Source organism: Chinchilla lanigera, unplaced genomic scaffold (assembly GCF_000276665.1).
Source record: "Chinchilla lanigera isolate Chin_1 unplaced genomic scaffold, ChiLan1.0 scaffold00162, whole genome shotgun sequence".
In the NCBI taxonomy this organism is placed as follows: domain Eukaryota; kingdom Metazoa; phylum Chordata; class Mammalia; order Rodentia; family Chinchillidae; genus Chinchilla; species Chinchilla lanigera.
Window position 1 is genome coordinate 1,243,475 of NW_004955563.1, and position 20,221 is coordinate 1,263,695.

Below are 20,221 nucleotides of genomic sequence, written 5' to 3' on the forward strand. Positions count from 1 at the left end.
CCTGTGTACATCCTCTTGTATACTTTTTCTTTTCAGTGGAAGAGGTGGAACCCAGGACCTTGCACATGCCTGGCAAGTGCTGTGCCACTGAGCTGCAATCCCAGCACTGCTGGATAATTTAAATTATTTCTAGATTATTGATAATGCCTAGTGCAATGTATATGCTGTGTAAATAGTTGTTCTCATGTATTGTTTAGGGAATAATAACAAGAAATACTAACAATAAGAGTCTGTACATGTTCAGTACAGACAGGGTAAGCCGACCCATAAGTACACATCAGCAACAATTTGTGACCTTTTTTTTCCAATACGGAGATTAAGCCCAAGGTCTTTGCACTGAACTGCATTTCCAGCCCTTCTTTGTTTATTCATTTCGTTTGTTTAAAATTTTGAGGCTGGGTCCTGATAAATCACCGAATTGCTCAGGCTGGACTCAAACTTGCAGTCCTCCTGTACAGCCTCCCAGAGTGCTGAGACTGCAGGCGCATGCCCTCACACCTTGAAAGGACGTGGTACTTTTCTTGAGATGCCAGGCGCCTTGCATATGCTAGGCAAGAGCTCTACTGCTGAGCTGCCCCCCACCTTGTAACGTTTTCAATCCTTGGTGGTTGAACAGGAGGATGCAGAGCCTGTACACACAGAAACCTGAATATAGATTCATACGTGGCACATGTGTACTTGCATGTTATCCTCCCCGTGTGCACACAGGTCCCCACCTGCACACACCCTGGGCACACTTAGGTACATTTGTTTCTCCCAGGAAATGCCTACCATCTCATTCTCATGTTCACACCTATGTCCAGGCGAGCCAGGGTACCCATGCACACACACAGCTCTTCTGCTAGGGTATATGCATGCACACAGAGCCATGCCAGCTCTCTCTCTCTCCCTCTCTCTCTCTCACACACACACATGCACGCGCACACACACACACAGAGGCACATTTGCACAACAGCTTCTGCCCGCAAGGCAGCTGGCTCACAGCGGAGGGTGGTAGAGGTTGGCTGGGAGGTCCTGCCATCTGCCCCTGAAACCCTCCCTATCCCATCATCCTGGCCCAGGCACTGTGTCTCCGCCTTGGGCTTCAGCCCTGGACCCCAGGAAGCCCCAGATGAGGAGCCACTCTCTCCAGAAGCCTGCTATGAATGCAAGATCAACAGCCTCACCACTCGGGACCGGCCCCGGCGCAGTGCCCACAGGGGCCACCAGGTATCACAGGGGCTGCATGGGACAAGGGCAGCCAGGAGACTCCCTGAAGGTAGGAAGGAGGCTGTGACCCTGAAAGAGCACTAGACTCAACTGGGTGTGGTGAAACATACCTGCAATCCTAGTGATTCAGGTGGCTGAGGCAGGAGAATCTTAGGTTCAAGACCAGCCTGGGAATTTGTTACAGGACCCTACCTCAAAATAAAATCTGTGGACTGGGGAGATAGCTCAGTGGCACAGTGCCTGCCTGGCAAGCACAAAGTCCTGAATTTGATTTATGGTACCAAAAATATCTAAAGAAAAAGGCTATACTTTGTGCAGGAGGTGGCAGTCGACTCCATATCCCAGTTTGTCCCTCCTGTCATGGTACATCAGTCCCCCTGTCCTTCTGTAGCCCTGAAATTTCCCTTGGGGACTCTTTGGGAAACATGTCCCCTGGGCATTTCACATCTCCAGATGATGATTCAGGCATCTCATACAGACCCTGGTCAGGCAGTAATACATAAGAAAAAAAAAGTTCCTGCTCCTGGGTGGATATTCTGATGGGGAAAGATTGTAAAAAAAGGAAAACATATATATATTTTTTGGCTTAGCTTGGTTTTGGTACTGAGGATTGAATCTATCTTAAGCTCTTTTTTTTTAAAAAAAAAGAGGAGGTCTTGCTAAATTGCTTAGGCGAGTCTCAAACTTACGATCCTCCTGCCTCAGCCTTCCAGAGTGCTGGGATTACAGGCACGTACCACCACACCTGGTTGTGTACTATGTTTTATAGCACATGATAAATATGATCCATGAGAGATATTGTAGGAGAATAAATGAAGCCAGACTGAGATAGACATGATGGATCGGAGGGCTTTCAATATTTAATCAGTCAAATGTATTACTTTACCCTCTTTTCTCTAGTTGTTTTTCCACCTCTTGCTAGGAAAAAAACGGCATTATGTCAGTCACATCCCATAGTTCCTGTTATTTGCCATGAGCGTCAAAACTACTGTATGCCCTGCCTTGGGTGCTAATGAAGGCAGTGGCTTGATTATCATGGCTGATAGAAAAGAGCTACCCTATGTATTTGCCTGCAATACCCACTTGCCACCAGCAGGTGTCAGTAGATGCAAATGTCCCACCCACACTGCAGGAAGGGTCCGCTCTCTCCAGAATCAGGGGCTGGGATGCCAGAAGAGCTTTCACTTTAATGCAGCTGCAGGGCGCTTGGTGGGCATGCAGATGAACCTATGGTCATGCAAATGAGTCCATGGGTATGCAGATGAGGCAGTGGGTATGCAAATGAGGTGAAACCCACAGAGCAGGGCCAGGCAAAGGAGAAAACACAGATAAACTTCTGTGTGATTGGCTGGGTCTACCGGCCCAGAGCAGCCCGCCACTGTGGTTCCCTAGCTTACTGAGAGCGCTGTCCAGCTGCCAGAACCGGGAACACACTTCAGAGAAACGCAGATAAAGGAGGGTTTGTCACCTACACACAGGGGCTCTCTAAGAGCACCAGATGCAGGAAGTGCAGCGGAAGCCAGCGTGGCTCTTCCATCACCCGGCCCTGCTCCCTTCTCTCTATCCCAGCTGGGTGTCCTCTTTGTCTCTCTGCAGCTCTGGCATCCCTTTGGGGGCTGGTTCCTGCAAAAAGTCCCTGGATCCTAACACCAGCCCTCGGGGCTGCCTCTGAGTGACCCAGGGCTGGCATCAGAATGACCCCCTTGCAGGATGTCTAAGGCAGCCCTTGATTCATTTAGGTTCGGCTGGCAGGGGTCTTACCAAGGCCCCTCAGCTGCGACCAGGACTCTGGAAACTGTATAAAAGTGGCTACCCAAGCAGGGCACAGTAGCACACACCTGTAATCCCAGCATTTAGGAGGCTGAGGCAGGAGGATCAATGCGAGCTCCAGGCCAGCCTGGGCTATATAGAAATACTCTGTCTCAAAAAAAAAATCAATCAGTAAATGTGGCTGCCTAAGATGGGAATGGTGGTGCATGCCTATAATCTCAACACTCTGGTAGGCTGAGGCAGGAGGATCAAAAGTTCGAGCATATCCTGGGCAACTTAGTGACAGTGAGATCCTATCGCAAAATAAAAATTAAAAAGGACTGGGTGTGTAGCTCAATGCAAAGGTCCTGTTTTTTTTTCTTTTCTGTTGTTGTTGTTTGTTTATTTTTGGGTTTGGGGTTGTTTTGTTCCTGGGGGGGGGGAGTGACTGCTTCCAACCATTCTCTGCTTTTCCCCTGAAACCAGCTGCAGCTTTGTGCCTTTACATCCTCAGCCTATACCAACCTTGGCCTTGTGAGTGGAGGGCTACGTAAAAGCCAAGGGCAGAGTGCATGGAAGACCCCTTCTCCTGCCTAAACCCAGCACTGGGGCAGCTGAGGCAGGAGGGTCCCCAAAAGTTCGAGGCCAGTGGGCTACACTGGGAGTTCAAGGCCAGCTTGAACTGAGACCTTTTCTCAGAAAACAAAAGCAACCTTTCTTTCCTCTGCATTAGGAAAGTAGAAATCTCTGGCCACGGCCCAAAGCACCCTATAAATGCATCCCCATTCACCCTGCCTCCCATCCCCCACCCACCGTCTTTCTCCACAGGTGAGCATGGCCACCCTCGATGCCGCAGTCCCCCTGACCTTGGGCCTGAACCTCTCACGCCTGAGCCAGGCCGAGCACATCCTGGAGCTGCGGCCAGCTCTGCAGGGTCTGGGAGGCCGAGTCCGATATGTCATCGCCCGTGGCAACGGGCAAAGTTTCTTCCGCATGCAGCACCGCAGCAACCTCAGCTCCCTGCAGCTGGGGCGGCGGAGGCCGCGGCCTGGAAGGTACCAGCTGGAGGTGGTGAGCATGGCAGGGGCCTGGGGCATCCGGCAGGGACCCCAGGGCCGGGCCCTGCGGCTGAAGGTGCAATTGCAGCTCCTCTAGTTGGGAGGAGCCTCAGTGCATGCCGGAGCTCCAGCTCTGGTGGATTCTGGAACTAGGGTGACTGCTCCTCAGCAACGTTGGGTGACCAGGTCAAACCCCGAAACTCAGGAAGAGTGGCACGCTACACTATGACCTCAGACGAGCCCAGCCTGTGCCCACGCCCTCTGCGGCAGCCCAGGAAACCCCAACACTCGTCTTTCCTGGAGACATCGAGACGCTGCCTGTGCCTCCTTCATTCCAGGCCAGCGAGGGTCCCCGTGGTCACGGCCTCTGGTCAATCTCAGGCTTAAACCTCTGTACTGCACTGTGGCTCCCCGCCCCCCACCAGGGGCTGGCAGGACATCGGGATAGGTGGCTGGGGTGGGCGAGGGCCTTGTCCCTCCGGGCAGAAAAGGGAGCCCCAGCGCGCCCAAAATCAGTGACTCACTGCTCATTCTCCTGGGGCCTGGGCTAGGGTTCTGGGGGTGCTTTTATATCCAAAGTGGAGACAGCAATAAAGTTATTTTGGGTTAAATCTGTCTGTCTTTTGGCAAGTGCTCTTGGGATTTTGTAGCCCCTGCATGGGGAACACCATCCCAGGGGATCAATCCGTTCTGCCGGTGTCACCCTCACATTTGGCACACACCCAGAGCCAAGCAATAAGTGGCAGCTTCTCGGACAGCTTGTGGTCCCCATGCTATGTACCAGACACCGCTTCAAGTGCCTTATGATTGTAGACCTCTTTGATTATCACACTACAATCCCACGAAACAGATGTGTTTTATGTTCCCATTTTACAGACAGGGAAACTGAGGCTCTGAGAGGTTAAGCGGCTTGGCCAAGGAAGGTCAGGGCAAATGGAAAGCCAGGCAGCTGGGCCATCACCCACGTGGCTCACCACCATGTACTGTGTGCTGTGTGTTATGTACGTGCTGAGGGTGTTATGGGTGCTGGTATATTTGGTCCCCAGCAAACTGCTCCAAGGCGGGTACCCATCACCTCCATTTTACAGTGGGACAGAAGCTGAGGCTTGGAGAATTCGGAGAGGCAGTCTGGATCACCCCTATAGTGTGGGATGAGCTTGAGGTGTTTTGTTTTTGTTTCTTTGAGGCCTCATCCTGGCCCCTAACCCCAAACCACCTTGGGCATCCCTTAAAGAGGGTATGTTTGGTTTCCCCCCAGAACATTCTCTGGCGTCCTGGAACTGAGGCCGCCTCCTTTAATGCTTGATCAAGGGCTCTGTCCCTGCCCAGTGCTGGACACTGTCTTGACCGTGGCCTCTGGGAAGGCCGTACACTTGTGGAGGGAGCATTTCTCCAGCCCTTAGCCAGCTGGACCCCCAGGACCCCAGAGGCTGGACAGAGCAACCCCAGTGAGGACCCCAATGCACAGATAATCAAAGAGCCCCATGGAGACTGGGGCCCGGAAGCTGTTCTGAGGGCTGGGAACACAGGTCTTGGGGTGAGGGTGGGCACCATGGGCACCCCATAATAAAACATGACAGGCATGGGAAACAACATTCTCCCCAAAGGTTTATTTTTAAAAAAGTACAGCCTAGGAAATATCTTTGGACCAACCAAAGCTTTGCAGGGACCTGGGTAGGTGGCCCGGGCGGGTGGCAAGAAGTTTCAGGTAAGCAGCGTACCCGGGCTGGGGGCGTGCTCTTTAAGAGTCTCTGCCAGAGACTGATGCTGGTCCCGGTTGACCCTCTTTCCAGCAGCTTGAGGGCGGGAAGAGGGAGGGACAGGAGGAGAAAACGATGACGCAGGCACAGGGGCTGGGACAGCGCACACCGCACACCGAAGGACGCAGAGCAGGGGCAGCAGCCACCGCCGAGGGTCATGGAGAACAACGCAGCCCCCCGGCGCCATGGGAGGGTCCTGGAGATGTCAGGGCTCAGGGTCCTGCAGGAGAGGGATTCGAGGAGCTGGTGGCTGCTCTCTCCCCACCCCACCACGGAGCTCCTAAGTCCCTTGCAATCTGAGCCAAAAGGAGCATCTTTTGTTCTAACATTTGGTCCTTGACCACAGTTGCTAGCGCGGAGCCCCTAATTCCTTGGAATTTCCGGGTGGAGAGCACTGCCTTCTGTTCTTCAGAGGCAAGTGCTGAGTGCAAGCTGTGATTAGAAGCCTGAAGGTCTCCGTTTCACTCTGGAATGGGGAGGAAAGTTGCTGGAGATGGAGTTAATAATCCATCATGTCATCTTGATAAAGCCTCCATAAAAAGTCCCTCAACTACAGGTTGCAGGAAGTCTCCAGGTTGGTGAACCCATCTGTGTGCCAGGAGGGTGGCACACCCCTGCTCCACAGGACAGGAGCTGGGGACCCTTGCAGACTTTGCCCTGTGTATCTCTTTCATCTATCTATTCATTCCCTTGACCTTGCTCCACGCACAGAGCTAATCAAAATGTACAGTTGGTGTTTAAATTTTAAAATATTTATGACAGGTAAAGTATATTGCTGTGAATTTCCCTCAGAATACTCAGATTCCTCCCCTTCCTTCAGACACACTTATCCCATCATTTCTGGCACTTTCTTTTTTTTTTTTTGGTTTTTCTCCGGTACCGGGAACCGAACTTACGACCTTGCACTTGCCAGGCAGGCGCTTTGCCGCTGAGCTAAATCCCCAGCCCCCAATTCTGGCACTTTCTGAAGCAGCTCTGGATGTCTTCTTTCTTGAGTGTCTTTATGAGGTATGACCAAAAATACAGTAAATGCTGCTCTTGAGTAATGTCCAACAGAAAGGCAGGCTCCTGAAAACATCACAGCGTGTCCTCGGACATCTTATTCACCAGATCTGTCACACCTGGTTCTTCCCCAAGGCCAAAATGACCACGAAAGAAAAATCTGAATCAATTCAGGACACTGAGTCAGCTCAGCTACGGACACCGACAAAGGAGGACTTCCAGAGCTGCTTCACAAAGTGGCAAGAACGATGGGATAGGTGTGTTCAAAAGGAGGGAGCGTATTTCCAGGAGGATTAGTGGCAATGTGGCTTTTACTGTGATAATTTTTAAAAAATATTTGGCCAAGTGCAGCAGCACACACCTGTAATCCCAGCAGTTGGGACGCAAAAGAAACACCGCAAATTGGAGGCCAGCCTGGGCTACACAGTGAGTTGCAGCTCCCTTGGTTTTTTGTTTTGTTTTTTGCTTTTGGGTTTTTTTGTTTTGTTTTGTTTTGTTTTGTTTTTTACTTTGATTGTCAAATTTTTGATGCTGAGGACCAAACCCAGGGCCTTACACTTGCTAGACAAGTACTCTACCACTGAGCTAAATCCCTAGCCCCTCTACAGTGAGCCAACACCAGCTGGGACAATATAGAGAGACCCGATCTCTAAATAAATAAGTGAATGAATAAATGAAAGCTGGGTATGGGGGTGTGTGTCTGTAATCACAGCACTCTGGGAGGCTGAGGCAGGAGTATCACAAGTTCAGATCCAGCCTGGGTAACATAATGACTTAGATAGTTTTGGAAGAAGGAAGGAAGGAAAAGGAAGAAAGAGAAAGAAAGAAAGAAAGAAAGAAAGAAAGAAAGAAAGAAAGAAAGAAAGAAAGAAAGAAAGAGAGAAAGAAAGACAAAGAAAGGGCGGGCTGGGGATTTAGCTCAGTGGCACAGTGCCTGCCTGGCAAGTGCAAGGTCATGAGTTCAATTCCTGCTACCAGGGAAAAAAAAAAACAAAACAAAAAAAGAAAAGAAAAGGAAAGAAAAAGAAAGAAAGGAGAGAGACAAAAGAAAAGAAAGAAAAGGCTGGAGATGTAGCTCAGTGCAAAGGCCCTGTATTCAATCCACAGTACTGAAAAAAAAGTGAACACTGTAATTCTTTTACCGTATCAAGTGTGTCTTTCATCTGGCTGTAAAGCCTTTGTAATTCCTTTACAATAAACCAGTAGGTGTGAGGAAGTGTTTCCCCGAGTCCTGGAGCTGCTCTAGCGGGTAACAGAGCCCCAGGAGGTGATCACAGGAGTCCTGATTATCACTAGTCAGTCAGAAGTGTAGGGGGCAACTTACTGAACAGGTGCTACATACCAGACACCGTTTGATTGCTGGTTCGTTTGCTGGTCACCACAGCCCTGTGGAATAAACAGAGTTATCATCATCTCCTCTTTACGGAAGGGGAAACTGAGGCCCAGACTGGTTGCATCTGGGTGGGGAGGGGGCAGTCGGATGCGAACTGGTGCTACCTCGCGTGAGTCTTCTGTTTTGTTTTTGGTGCTGGGGACGCAGCCCAGGGCCTCGCGCACGCGCAGTACGCATTCTCCGCGGAGCCGCAACCCCAGCCTGTGAGAACTGACCGAGCTTGCGGGACCCCTGGCATTGCCTGCTGCAGAGCGGCTCGGTGGCGAGGGGGCGGGTACTCACTCCGTGTTGAGTGGGGTATGAACTAAACAAAATGCTCTTTCCGTCCACTGGACCCCAGGAGCTTTTGGCTCACCAAAACCTCCTGCACTGGGTTGGAGCTGCGGGTGACCCCTAGGAGGTGATGGACAACGAGGGTCACGTGACCGGGAGTCCTTACCCAGCGTTCTTCTTGCTGTTGCCCACGTGATGCTTCAACCTGATCCAAGGCCTCTTGGACGGTCCAGAATTCACCTTGTTCCTCCGAGCGTGCAAGCCTGTCAGAGGACGCAGACAGAAACAATCAGAATTCCACCACCATCTCTGAGCCCCTGGGTGCAGCCAAGCCTGAAGCTGTGGGCTCGCTATTTGCATGGATGAGTTTCGGCTTTGTTTGAGCTTTCTCTCTGCTGGCCGCTGATCCTGACCCAGTCGGTTGCTCCTTCTCTCTGTCTCCTGCTCACCACAACAGGCTCTCTCTGGGATGGCAACATTGGAGCCGCGATGTTCTCCTTGCGGACAGAGAATCGACAGCACCCGCACCCGCGGAGGGCTGGGCCTCACCCACCTGGGGGAGGGGTGTTGCTGACTGCTGGGTGGGGCTTCATCTGAGCACTCAAGACCCGAATCGCCTTCCTCACCACCGCGTCCCGCGGGTTCCCGCACACGATCCTGCCCGGCTGGGGCAAGTGGAATCTATGGAGAGAGAGAGAGGGGATGGGCAAGTTAGGGTGCAAAGTTGGGGGGCGAGGCCGTGGGCACCCTCACCCCACCCCCTGGGACCCTACTCACATCACAGCTCGCAGATTGCAGCCCCCGCTCACCTCCTGCCACTGGAAATACTTAGCGCGCAGGAACACGGGCAACTTGAGGTGGCGGTGGTAGGCCAGGCAGCAGTCCTCCGAGACACCTGCGGCACACGCCACTTGCACACTCAAAGCCGTGCGCTTGGCAGGCACGGCCACAGACACGGGCATTGGTGTGAACATGCAGACGTGTGCTACACTTCTAGGCCCTGCAGACGCCAAGAACACTTGACCCGGGCTGGGCATGGTGACAACACAGGCCTGTCATCCCAACATTCAGGAGGCTGAGGCGGGAAGACCGCTGTAAGTTCAAGGCCAGCCTGGGCTACATAGTGAGACCATCTCAAAATCTGGAAGGAAGAAAGGGAGGGAGAGAGGCAGGGGGAGGGGGGAGGGAAAGAGGCAGAGAGAGACAGGAAGAAAGAGAAAAGGAAAAAGAAAAAGAAAAAGAAAAAGGAAAAGAAAAAAACTTGGCCTGGCTCACTCTTACCCCTTGATGCAGGGACAGCTGCGGAAGCCAGAGGGGTCCACAGGCCCTGCCCAGGAAGGGTGTGGACCACCAGAGGAATAGCCCAAGATGCCTCCTATTCCTGCTCTGGGCCAGAGGGCGAGGGAGGGCAGGCCAGCACCCTGAGGAGGGGCCGAGGACCGCCTGTCCCCAGTCTGATGGCCCCCTCTTCCTGAAAAGAAGCACGGTGGCTAACTGTTCCTGAGGTCCAGGCCCAGCTCCACGCTGCCCTGTTCCTACCTGGGTCTAACTCAAATCCCCCTCCTTCCTGTCCCCACCACAGTGACCATTCAAGTGATCTGGCCAAACCTGGGAATTCTGTGTACTTTTATCTAGCTGTCTAGCAATAGCTTTTTTTTTTTTTTTTTAAGATGGGGTCTCACTGTGTAGCCTAGGCTGGTCTCGAACTCACAGCAATCCTCCTGCCTCAGCCTCCTGAGTGTTGAGATGACAAGTGTGTGCCACCACACCTGACTCTCATGGAGGCATTTAAAGAGCTCCTATGACTGCCGGACACGCAGACAGCACACTGAGGACCTGGAGGGCATGTGGGCTGTCTCAGGGGAACTCCCGGCCTGCTGGGGAGACAAGAGGCTGATCTAGGCAAAGCGGGGGGTACACACTGGCCCTGGGCTGGCCTAAGGAGGAGGTGGCAGTGGTAGAGGGGAGGAAGAGGAGCAGGTGGGAGGAAGGAGCAGAGCGGCGCTGAGCGGCTGGCATATTAGAAGCCAAGTGGGCTCCTCCACTGTCCTCTCCTGGAGCTCACTTCCACTCCTGCCTCTGGGGGCCAGGCTGCGGAACAGGGGGGCTCAGCCCCCTGCAGCCTGGACCTTGGCTCCTGAGGACAGGTGGCAGATAGGACCTGTGAGCGCTTCCACGGTAGCTCTCTGCACTGAGGGCCACTTTCCCCCCGATCAAAGGGCAGGGGCTGGGCCTGGCTCTGATAGCAGGACAATGGAGCCCAGCCTCCCTCCTGGGCAAAGGCTAAGCTCTGCTGGGAGCAGGACCTAGGAAAGGGGCAGGTGGGCCAGCAGGGCCAGAGGGTGGGGCCCCCACCCAGCCAGGGCCCCCGCTAGGCTGTCTGTGGGACCCAGTGGTGTTGCCAGGGCCCGCAGGGATGCAGCACCCATGTCCGGGCTCCTGACAGACACCCTTTAAGCCCCTGGATGCAGCTGAGCCTGAAGCCTTTGGCTGGTTATACGAGCCGACAGCTTTCCCCTTTGCAGACAGCATGCTTAGAACTGACTTGGTAACCTAAATCCTGCTCTGGAGTGGGGGTGGGGAGGAAGACGGAAAAGCTCTCTCACTGATATGGTGATAGCTCTTATCCCGGTGCTGAGCACTGAACGGACAGTCTTCTCCACGCAGCCATTGGTTCACCGGATCCTCACGCCTCCTCCACGCAGTGACAGTTTCACATCCCCACCCTCCAGATGGGGAAACTGAGGCCCATAGGCCAAGTTGCAACCCTCAGCCAGGCTGCACAGGGACTGGGGACAGGGCCTGAGGTGGCCCCCCTTCCGAAGGTCTCAGGAGCTCGGCTCTCCAGCCCCATCCCTGGCTCTGGCCAGTCCCAGTCGGGACACTGCGATGTGCACACAGTTACAAGTGGCTTCACCACAGCTGGAGGCCAAGTCTCTAGGCCCAAGAGACTCTGCTCTGTTCCCAGGCAATAAAGAAGCGCCAAGTGGGGCGGGGGGCGGATCAAGAAACAGAGCTGGGGACCCTCTGCCTCCCTCCACGGCCGCTGAACAAACGCTAGGAATTGCTGCCAGGCCAGGGACTCCTGAAAGGGGGGAGGGACAAATGGGGACATCTAAGGATGCGGAGAGGGGATGAGGAGGTCGGGCTCCAGGGAGGGGAGGGAGGACCAAAGACGGTACCTTGGGTGTGGACAGCAGGGACCCAGGCGCCTGCGAAGGAAGCCACCAGGCAGGCAAGGAGCCACGGGCTCATGGCACAGGCTGGGCCTCAGGGATCACAGAGCCACCTGAGGAGGAGGAGAGAGTGCCCGTGACTGAGGAGGACAGCTGCAGGCGCTGGGGTCACCTGCATCCCAAGCCAGCCCCCGGGCCATGGCAAGAGAGGTAGGTGACACCACCTAGGATCCCAAGGACAGAGGGGACCTGTGTGGGGCCCAGCCATGGTCCTGGGAGGACTCACCGATGACCACGGGGTCGCAGGAGCTGGGGCCCGCTGGGGTGCACAGCCTGTGGGGTGCAGGGGCTGAGCTGCACCCTTTATGGCTGGGGCCCCACCCTGCAATGCCCCACCCTTCCCCCTCCCCCTTCCTTCCACGCCTGAGTATAGCAGACTTCTCCCTGCTATACAAACAAAGCGAGTCCTGACCCCCACTATCTCTCGAAGGCTGGCTCCCCATGCATCTGCCCCTCTTCCACCCCAAGCCTCTTGGCCAGCACCCCACTGTCTCCCTGCAGGGCCTCCACCTTCTCCAGCTCCCTCAACCTCCCGCACCCGGCCGGCACAGGCTTCCTGCAGACCAGCCTCAGGTTGCTAAAGCCCAAGAGGAAGCCTTTGCCTCCTAGCCCACTTCTTTTTGGTTTTGTTTTGTTTTGTTTTTCTTTTGGTACCAGGAAACAAACTCACGACCTTGCGCTTGCCAGGCAGGCGCTTTGCCGCTGAGCTAAATCCCCAGCCCCTCTCCTAGCCCGCTTCTAAGCCTCCTGTCCTCCTGGGTCCCTGACTTCACGGCGCTCCTTCTGCGCTATAGAGTGATTTATCATGCACGGAAATACCCCTGTTTTGAGAACGGGAGAGTCCATTGAAACAGAAAGCAAATGCTTGGTGGCCTGGGGCCGGGGGCGGGATGTCGCCTAGGCTAAAACCGGGTCATGGGGGAGGGCGCCCCCTTGTTAACATCGCCGATGGCACACGTTTAATGGGCCGAGGATACGGCCCATGGATTTTCTCCAGTAGTATAATGACAGTTAACCCAGTAAAACTGTTATTAACAACCGCAACCATAAAGAAAAAAGACTCATTTTGAAAGTACAGCCAGAAGCCCCAGTTAATCATGTCCGGGAGAAGTAAAGCAAAATTCATCTACAAGGCATTTATTTCTTCTTTCCCTGAGACCCTGAGCAATGTTGCCCAGGCTGGCCTCGAACTCACGATTCTCCTGCCTCGGCTCCCGAGTTTGGATTACAGGCATAAACCACTGATTCCTTTTGCCTCTCTTTTTTCTTTTTCTTTTTGCAGTGCTGGGGATGGAACCTAGGCCTCGGCGCATGCTCTACTGCTGAGCCACATCCCCAGGCCTGCTGTTAACTTTGGATCGCCCCTATCTGTAGCTACCTCCGAAAGAGAGCTAGTCTAATAATGGTTACACTCTAAACCTCCGGGCCAGGACTCATCGCCGGGGCTCTGCTTAGAGGGGAGGATGCGGGGAAGGAGTGGGCGGGGCTTATGCCCGGGCGGGGCTTTAGGGAATGGCCCTGGGCCCGGGACGGGGCTAGTGGGTGGAGCCTGTTGAATGGCACCAGGCTGAGGGTGGTGTGGGAGGGGCTTATAGCAGCCTCCAGGTTTCATCAATGGCGCTTAGCGCAGAGGCGGGGCTTACCTGTGGGCGGGCTTGTGATCGCCCAGCTTGTGCTCCGAGCTATTCACTTTCCTCGGTCTCCTGCTTCGGATGGGCGAGGCTGGGCCGACTCGGATTCGCGTGGTTGCGGGCGTGGGGACGCGGCGTGGCGGGCCACGGGCTGCGGCTCACTGACCCCCTATCTGCCCAGGTGACCTTGGTGGGAGCTCATCTCCCTGCCCTGCCCTACAGGGTTGGTCCCACCAGCAGCCTTCTTGGGAGGAAGGGTCTCGCAAGGGGGCCTGGGGGTTGGGGGGACCAGGGTGCAGAGTTTGCAAGAGATGTGCGCTGGGGACCCAGGTGTCCCAGCGGGAGACGGGATGCTCAAGGAGACCAGGACCTGAGCTAAAGAGTGAGCCATCCGTGGGAAAGTGGATGCACCTTGAGACCATAAAGTTAAATGAAATAAATCAGACACACAAGCTTGAATATCACATGGTTTATCTTACATGAGAAACCCAACGTAAAAAAACTGCCGAGCACGGTGGCGCATGCCTGTAGTCTCAGCCCTGGTCGAAGCCAGTTCAAGGCCATCCTGGGCTACAAAGTGAGTTCAAAGACAGCCTGTCCCCCCCACCAAAAAAAAGAAAAGAAAAACTAATAGGAGACAGGAAGATAGATCGTTTGAGAGCAGGAAGGAGACCAAGAGATGTGGGGGGCTGGAGGAGGTGGGGACTTAATGAGAATTAAGATGCGTTACATACAAGCACCACCTCCCACGAGGAATGTCATCATTACGTACCGCTGCGCGTACTAATAAACACTTTTTTAAAGCATGGAGTCCTGAGGACCGTGGTTGTAAGTGTGGGAGCCTGAGCCGCACGGTCAGGTCTGAAGCAGGGGAGCCTGCGCTTCTTGCCTGCCAGTGTGAAATGCGAGCAGCCCGGGTGGGTGCAGGGTCGCCTGCCCTTCCGGCTTCCAGTCACCAGTTCCGGCGATGGCGCGGTTGTGGGGGTCTGAAGCTGCCACTCAGACAAGCTCGGGGACTGACCCCAGCGCAGAGCACGCAGGACTGAAAGGCGACAGGGCTGCTCTGTGCACATGCTGGGCCAGCTGTCTCCCGCAGAAGGTGGCAGCGGCTGGGTGATACCCTGGGCCCTTGGAGGGCACCTCTAGTCCGTGCCCACAGGTGGAAGATCCAGCCCTAAAGGAAGACACAGAGGGCCGGGGAGGGCAGGTCATTTAACCTGTTTATATTCCCTTCATGTTGAGGGGGTTTGCTGAGACAGAGTCAGGTTATGTAGTTCACTGATTATTGAGGAGTGTGTTGCTTATTTCCTACAGACTTGTGAATTTTCTGAAAGTTCCCCTAGTTTCATCCCGTGCTGGTTGGGAAAGATATTTAATCATATTTCACCCTTCTTAAATTTGCTGAGACTTGTTTTGTGCCTAACACAGGACCCTCCCTAGAGAACAGCTATCGGGCACTGGAAAGGAACGTGTGCTCTGCAGCTGGAATGCTGGCTGTGTGTTTGTGAGTCCATTCGGACTACAGAGTGGTTCGGGTCTAATGTTTGCACACTGATTTCCTGTCTGTACCATCTGTCCACTGCAGAAAGTGGGGTATTGAAGTGCCCTGCTATTATTGCGTAGGAGCCTCTCTCTCCTTTTAGTTCTATTAATATTTGCTGAGATTCCTCAAAGAACTAAAACTAGAAATTCCACTTGACCAAGCTATTCCCCTCTAGGTATCTTCCTGATTAAAGTCATCATATTACAGTGACCTGTGCATGGCCATGTTTATAGTTGCAAGTTACAACAGCAAAACCATGGAAGTGGCCTATGGACCCATCAATAGGTGAATGGATAAAGGAGATGTATTTACATGGGATGGAGTACTACTCTGCTGTAAAGAAGGGTAAACTTGAGTCATATGTAAGAAAATGGATGAAAAAAAAAGAAAAGAAAATGGATGCACCTTGAGACCATAATGTTGTGACGTAAATCAGACACACAAGCTTAAATATCGAATGGTTGTTCTTAGATGAGAAACCCAATGTATAATGAGCACAATAAAAGATAGGTAATGGGAAGAAGGAAGATAGACCTTTCACAAATGGGAAGGGAATCAAGAGTTGGAGGGAGGGGGAGGGAGGACAGGGGAAGGAGATGGAAACAGGAAGAAGATGTGTTGTATCCAAAGACCAACTCCCCACAGGAGTGTAAACATTATATACTGCAAACATGTGCTGATAAAAACATTTTTATTTTTTTATTTTTCTCCGGTACCGGGAACCAAACTCACGACCTTGCGCTTGTCAGGCAGGCGCTTGGCCACTGAGCTAAATCCCCAGCCCCGAAGAACTGTATCTTTTTTTTTCTTTTTTTTTTGCGGTACCGGGGATCGAACTCACGACCTTGCACTTACCAGGCAGGCACTTATGCCACTGAGCTAAATCCCCAGCCCCTGATAAAAACATTTTTAAAGTGTTTTCTTTATATATTTAAGTGTTTTGATGTTGGGTGTAGCTATATTTCCCATTGCTACATCTTCCTGGTGAACTAACCCCTTTATCACTAGATAATAATCTTCTTGGCCTCTTTACCAGCATCTGATTTGAAGTCTGTGTTATCTGAGGCAGTTGGAGCTACCTCTGCTATCTTGTCCTTCCCATTTGCGAGGGCTGTCCTTTTCCCTCCCTTCACTTTTGGTCTATGTGTGCCCTTACACCAGCTGCTTCTTGCTTTGGTCCAGATGCACAGGGGTTGCCTAGCAACTGGAGGAGGGAAGGAAAAGGGTTCCAACAGGATGCTTTGCGAGCCTCTGGCCTAGTGTTCCAGGATGTGGCTTATGAACAGTTCCTGTGTGGCGCCTTTCACTGTGTCCCGCATGTGGTTGGCCCTGCGGTCTCCTGGAAGGCCAGGTTGAGGGGCTGACCAGCCGCCTGTCTACTCCAGGGGGGGCAGTGGCAGCAGCGGCCATGGTTGGGGGCCACGGCCACGCAGAGGGCCTCAGACTAGAGGCACTGGTCCTGGTATTGGCCTCCGCCCTTGCATTTCTCATGCCCCTGCTCAATGCTGATGCTGGCCCTTTTATCTGGGGCTGAAGCAAACAGAAGGGTCCCGTAGGGCCCTGGGTCACTTTTTGAAGATGCTGAGCTCTGCTTTCCTTTGTACACAGGTTTTTCTAAGCCTCTCTCTCTCTCCCTTTCTCTCTGTAATACTTGGGATTGAACCCAAGGCCTTCATGCTGGGCTATATCTCCAGCCCTTTTATAAATTATTTCCATTTTGAGATAGTCTCCCTAAGTCATCAAGCTGCCTGGGCTCAAAGTTGCAATCCTCCTGCCTCAGCCTCCCAGAGTGTTGAGATTATAGGCATGCACCAGGGCTGGGGATAAAGCTCAGTAGCACAAGCACCTACCTGGCATGCACCACCACACCTGGCTTCTGAGCATCCTTTATGCCAGCCAAGTGCAAGGCCAGGGGTGACAGACACAGCAAGCAGCTGTGTCAGGGCCATCAGAGATGACAGTGATGTCACTGAATTCTCACTGAACTCCAATTTGGGGCTGTTTGATAGTTCATTCACTCAATAAACACTATGTAAGCGCCTACTGTGTGCCAGGTGTGGAGCTGCATGCCAATCCTAAACCTGCTTACCCAGCCTCCACTGCTCCTTTCCAAGGAAGCCACAAAAATAGAGGCTCTTTCCCACACGCCCCACACTCCTTGTGCCTCCTGACAAATGCTGGTGCTTTCTTGCACGGCCTTGGGACACCCTGACAAAGAGGACCTCAACTGCTCCTTGCTCAGTGGCAACATACAAGGTAAGCAGCAAGTAACAAAGCAAGGTGCTGTGAGACCAGGGTCACGGGCACCCATCCCGCTTGACAAGGACAGACTTGGGATGAGCTGGGCTCCTCCAACGAGAGTGGGTTAGCTGAAGGAGGCTGAGGCAGGAGGGTCCCAAGTTTGAGTCCTGCTTGGGCAACTTAGCGAGATCCCGAGTCAAAATAAAAAATAAAAGAGCTGGGAGTGTAGCTCAGTGGTACAGTGCCCCTGGGTTCCATCCTTAGTACCGTGGGGCTGGGGTGGCTTGAGGTAACAAGAACATTGTAAGATTAAGATGTGTCCCCACTTGATAGGGAAAAAGCAATGCGTGAAAGCTTAGAGGGGTTCAGCAGCCTGGCCAAGGATCAGCAGGCCGAACTGCAAACCCGGATCTGGTACTTCCGTCTCACATTTACCCCTGGGCTGCGGGGTTAAGCCAGGTTTTTACTCTGAGGTCTTCCCCGGCTCGGACACCACAGGGCTGGCCCAGTCCTCGCCACGTGGAAGTCCTGCTCAGGTCAAGTCCAAGGACTGCGGCTTTCCCGCCGCGGCCACACCAGTGTCTCCCCAGACTCTAGTCAGACCGCCCCTGGCGGACTTCAGTTTGTCTTGGTGCTGGGATCCAACCGGGGCCTCAGGCTCTGCTGAGCTAAACCCGCAGCCTTGGGAGATGAGGGTCCGTCAGGCCTACTTGGTAACTCCAGAGGATACTGGTTTGTGCAGTACTGGGGACTGAACCCAGGGCCCCCACCCTCAGTCCCTTCTTTGAGTTTTAATTTTGAGATAGGGTTTTACTAAGTTGTTGAGTTGCCCAGGCTGAGCTCAAATTTATGATCTTCCTGTATCAGCCTCCCAGAGTGCTAGGATTACAGGTGTGTGCCACTATATCTGGCTTTTTTCCTTTTTTTTTCTTTTTTTAAAAAAATATGTACATCTGTATCTCTTTCTCTCTTTCTTTCTTTCAGGGGTTTTATTATCTTCCCTAGGCCTGGGCTCAAGTGACCCCCTCCCAGGTACCCTGCCTCTCATGTACCTGGGACTATGGGCACATGCCACCATGCCCAGCTCACCAATGATGCTTTACATTTTTAAAACTTTAATTTAAATGTTTTTCTTTGTGGTGCTGTGCGTTGAACCCAGGACTTCCTGCATGCTAAGCAAGCGCTCAACCTGTGTGCTACCTACTACCCCCTACCCACCTGTCTCAATTACCCCAGAGCCAGACAGCTCGGCAGGACACAGCCCCTGTGCTCCAGAGTGTGGGCATCCTGCCATACCCAGCCCTCCCCTTAGAAACCATCGGGAAGGCTCTCACCCAGGCCCCGGCGCCTTCTGCCCTCTGATGGGCCCACGTGCTTCCTGGTATAGCCCCGCATGGCACGGTGTGGCCCCGCCCCTGGGACACTGAGAGTAACAAAGCTCCTTCCTTCCTTCCTTCCTTCCTTCCCTTCCTTTCCTTTTCCTTCCTTCTCCATGTGTGTGTGTGTGTGTGTGTGTGTGTGTGTGTGTGTGTGTGTGTGTATAGTAGTAGCAGTAGTACTGGAGACTGAACCCAGGGTGCTCTACAACTGAACTACATCCCCGGTCCTTTCTTCTTTTTTTCTTTTGACAAAGGGTCTTGCTAAATTACGCAGGCTGGCCTCAAAGTCGCAATCCTCCTGTCTCAGCCTCCCCAGAGGCTAGGATTATAGGCACAAAGAATTTTTTCAGTGTCAACCATCTCCTGATCTATTGGGCTCCCCAAACATGCATAATCATAAAACCTACATCTATCTATTATCTATCTATCTATCTATCTATCTATCTATCTATCTATCTTATTTATCTATCTATCATCTATCCATCTATCTTTCTACTTTGCCGTACTGATTGACCCTCTGGCCTTCACACTGAGCTACATCTAGGCCCTCTTTTCATTTTTTTTTTAATTTTGAAACAGAGTCTCAATAAGCTACCAAGTTACCCAAGCTGGGGTTGAATTCTCAGCCTCCCGGAGTTCTGGGACTACAGGTGTGCACTACCACACCCAGCCAAAACCTTCATTTAATAACAGGTGCCGAGGGTGAAGAGAGCTGAGGACAGAGGGTAGATAACAGCCACGCCACTGCCTGGGGAGGCTCGCAGCTGGTGGGGGGTTTTCAGGGTCGAATCGTAGAGGAACCACTCGGGCAGGCTGTGGGGTGGGGAGGGTGCCCCACCAGGTCTGCGGAAGAAGCAGCAGCTGGCTGGAGCCTTGGAGTCTGAGGTGCTCGTGGGAGGCCAGCAGAGAAGGGTGCTAGAGGAAACCTGGCAGGTGCAGGACGGCTGGGGTGGGAGATGGGTGGGGGATGACAGCGGAAGGCCGGGTGGGAGGAGACAGGCTATTCAGAGCCCTGCGTGCTAAGCCAAGAAAGGTGACCTTCACTGAGAACGCTGCAGAGCTGCAGGCCGGCTTTCTTTAGCCGGGGGAGGGTTGTGGCCAGGGCCGCGTCTGAGCTCTGCCAGGGCCATGGGGAAGGTACCAAAGGAGGGCAGGGAGACACAGCCCGGCAAAAGAAGGCGGTAGGAGGGACTCGTGGCATGGAGGTGGCAGGACCCGGGGCCTCAGGTGTGGAGACCCTGGCAGTACGGTGCACACTGGGCATGCCATCAGTGCCCACAGGTTCAGGGAGGACAGAAGGCTTCTGCCCAGCCATCCGTCATACTGCCAGCCCAGCCCCTGGCTTCTGGCCATTCTAAGCACGTGAGTTAAGATCGCCCCCACCCCCACCGTGCCGGGGTGTTGTTCTGGAGAAGGAGCTGGGGAGGGGAGAGTCCCACTCCTGTCCTCCCTCTTTCCTGCTGCTTCTTCCACTTCCCTCTGCCTGACTCTGCACAGCAGCGCCCCCTGCCTGGTACCCCGTCACTGCACACCCAGCGAGCAACTCTAGGCAGCCAGCTTGGCCTGGATTCTATTTCATTCATTCATTTTTGAGGTACTAGGAATCAAACCTAGAGGTCCTCTAACCCCAAACTATATTCTCCAGCACTTTTCTTTATTTTGAGATTAGATCTGACTAAGTTGTCCAGGCTGGCCTCAAACTCGCAATCCTCCTGCCTCAGCCTCCCAAGTAGCTGGGATTACAGGC

The 20,221-nt window shown here is 53.3% G+C and overlaps 2 protein-coding genes across 2 annotated transcripts in view; one reads left to right on the forward strand and one right to left on the reverse strand.

Moving 5' to 3' along the window:
- The window catches only part of Fbn3 (fibrillin 3), a gene marked incomplete at its 5' end in the record, with an annotated part of 69,263 nt that extends 64,642 nt beyond the window's left edge, over window positions 1-4,621 (forward strand). The window contains 2 exons of the mRNA XM_013509128.1: window positions 1,062-1,209; window positions 3,787-4,621. Of these exons, the coding sequence (XP_013364582.1) occupies window positions 1,062-1,209; window positions 3,787-4,113 (475 nt within the window). The remainder of the gene's footprint in view (window positions 1-1,061; window positions 1,210-3,786) is intronic.
- Window positions 4,622-5,623: 1,002 nt separating this feature from the next.
- Ccl25 (chemokine (C-C motif) ligand 25) lies at window positions 5,624-11,995 on the reverse strand. The gene is made up of 7 exons (XM_005413136.2): window positions 11,907-11,995; window positions 11,627-11,733; window positions 9,222-9,339; window positions 8,998-9,125; window positions 8,611-8,707; window positions 8,121-8,164; window positions 5,624-5,996 (listed from the first exon to the last, which is right to left on the reverse strand). The coding sequence occupies exons 2-7, from the start codon at window positions 11,697-11,699 to the stop codon at window positions 5,989-5,991; spliced, it is 468 nt and encodes a 155-aa protein (XP_005413193.1). The 5' UTR covers window positions 11,700-11,733; window positions 11,907-11,995; the 3' UTR covers window positions 5,624-5,988.
- Between the last annotated feature and the right edge of the window lie 8,226 nt (window positions 11,996-20,221).

Coding starts and splice junctions, on each gene's coding strand:
- Ccl25 (XM_005413136.2), bottom strand. CDS start 11,699: ATGAGCCCGTGGCTCCTTGCCTGCCTGGTGGCTTCCTTCGCAGGCGCC. Junction 9,340..11,626: donor CCCTGCTGTCCACACCCAAG/GTACCGTCTTTG, acceptor CGTGTGCCGCAG/GTGTCTCGGAGGACTGCTGC. Junction 8,708..8,997: donor CAGCAACACCCCTCCCCCAG/GTGGGTGAGGCC, acceptor GTCCTCTGACAG/GCTTGCACGCTCGGAGGAAC.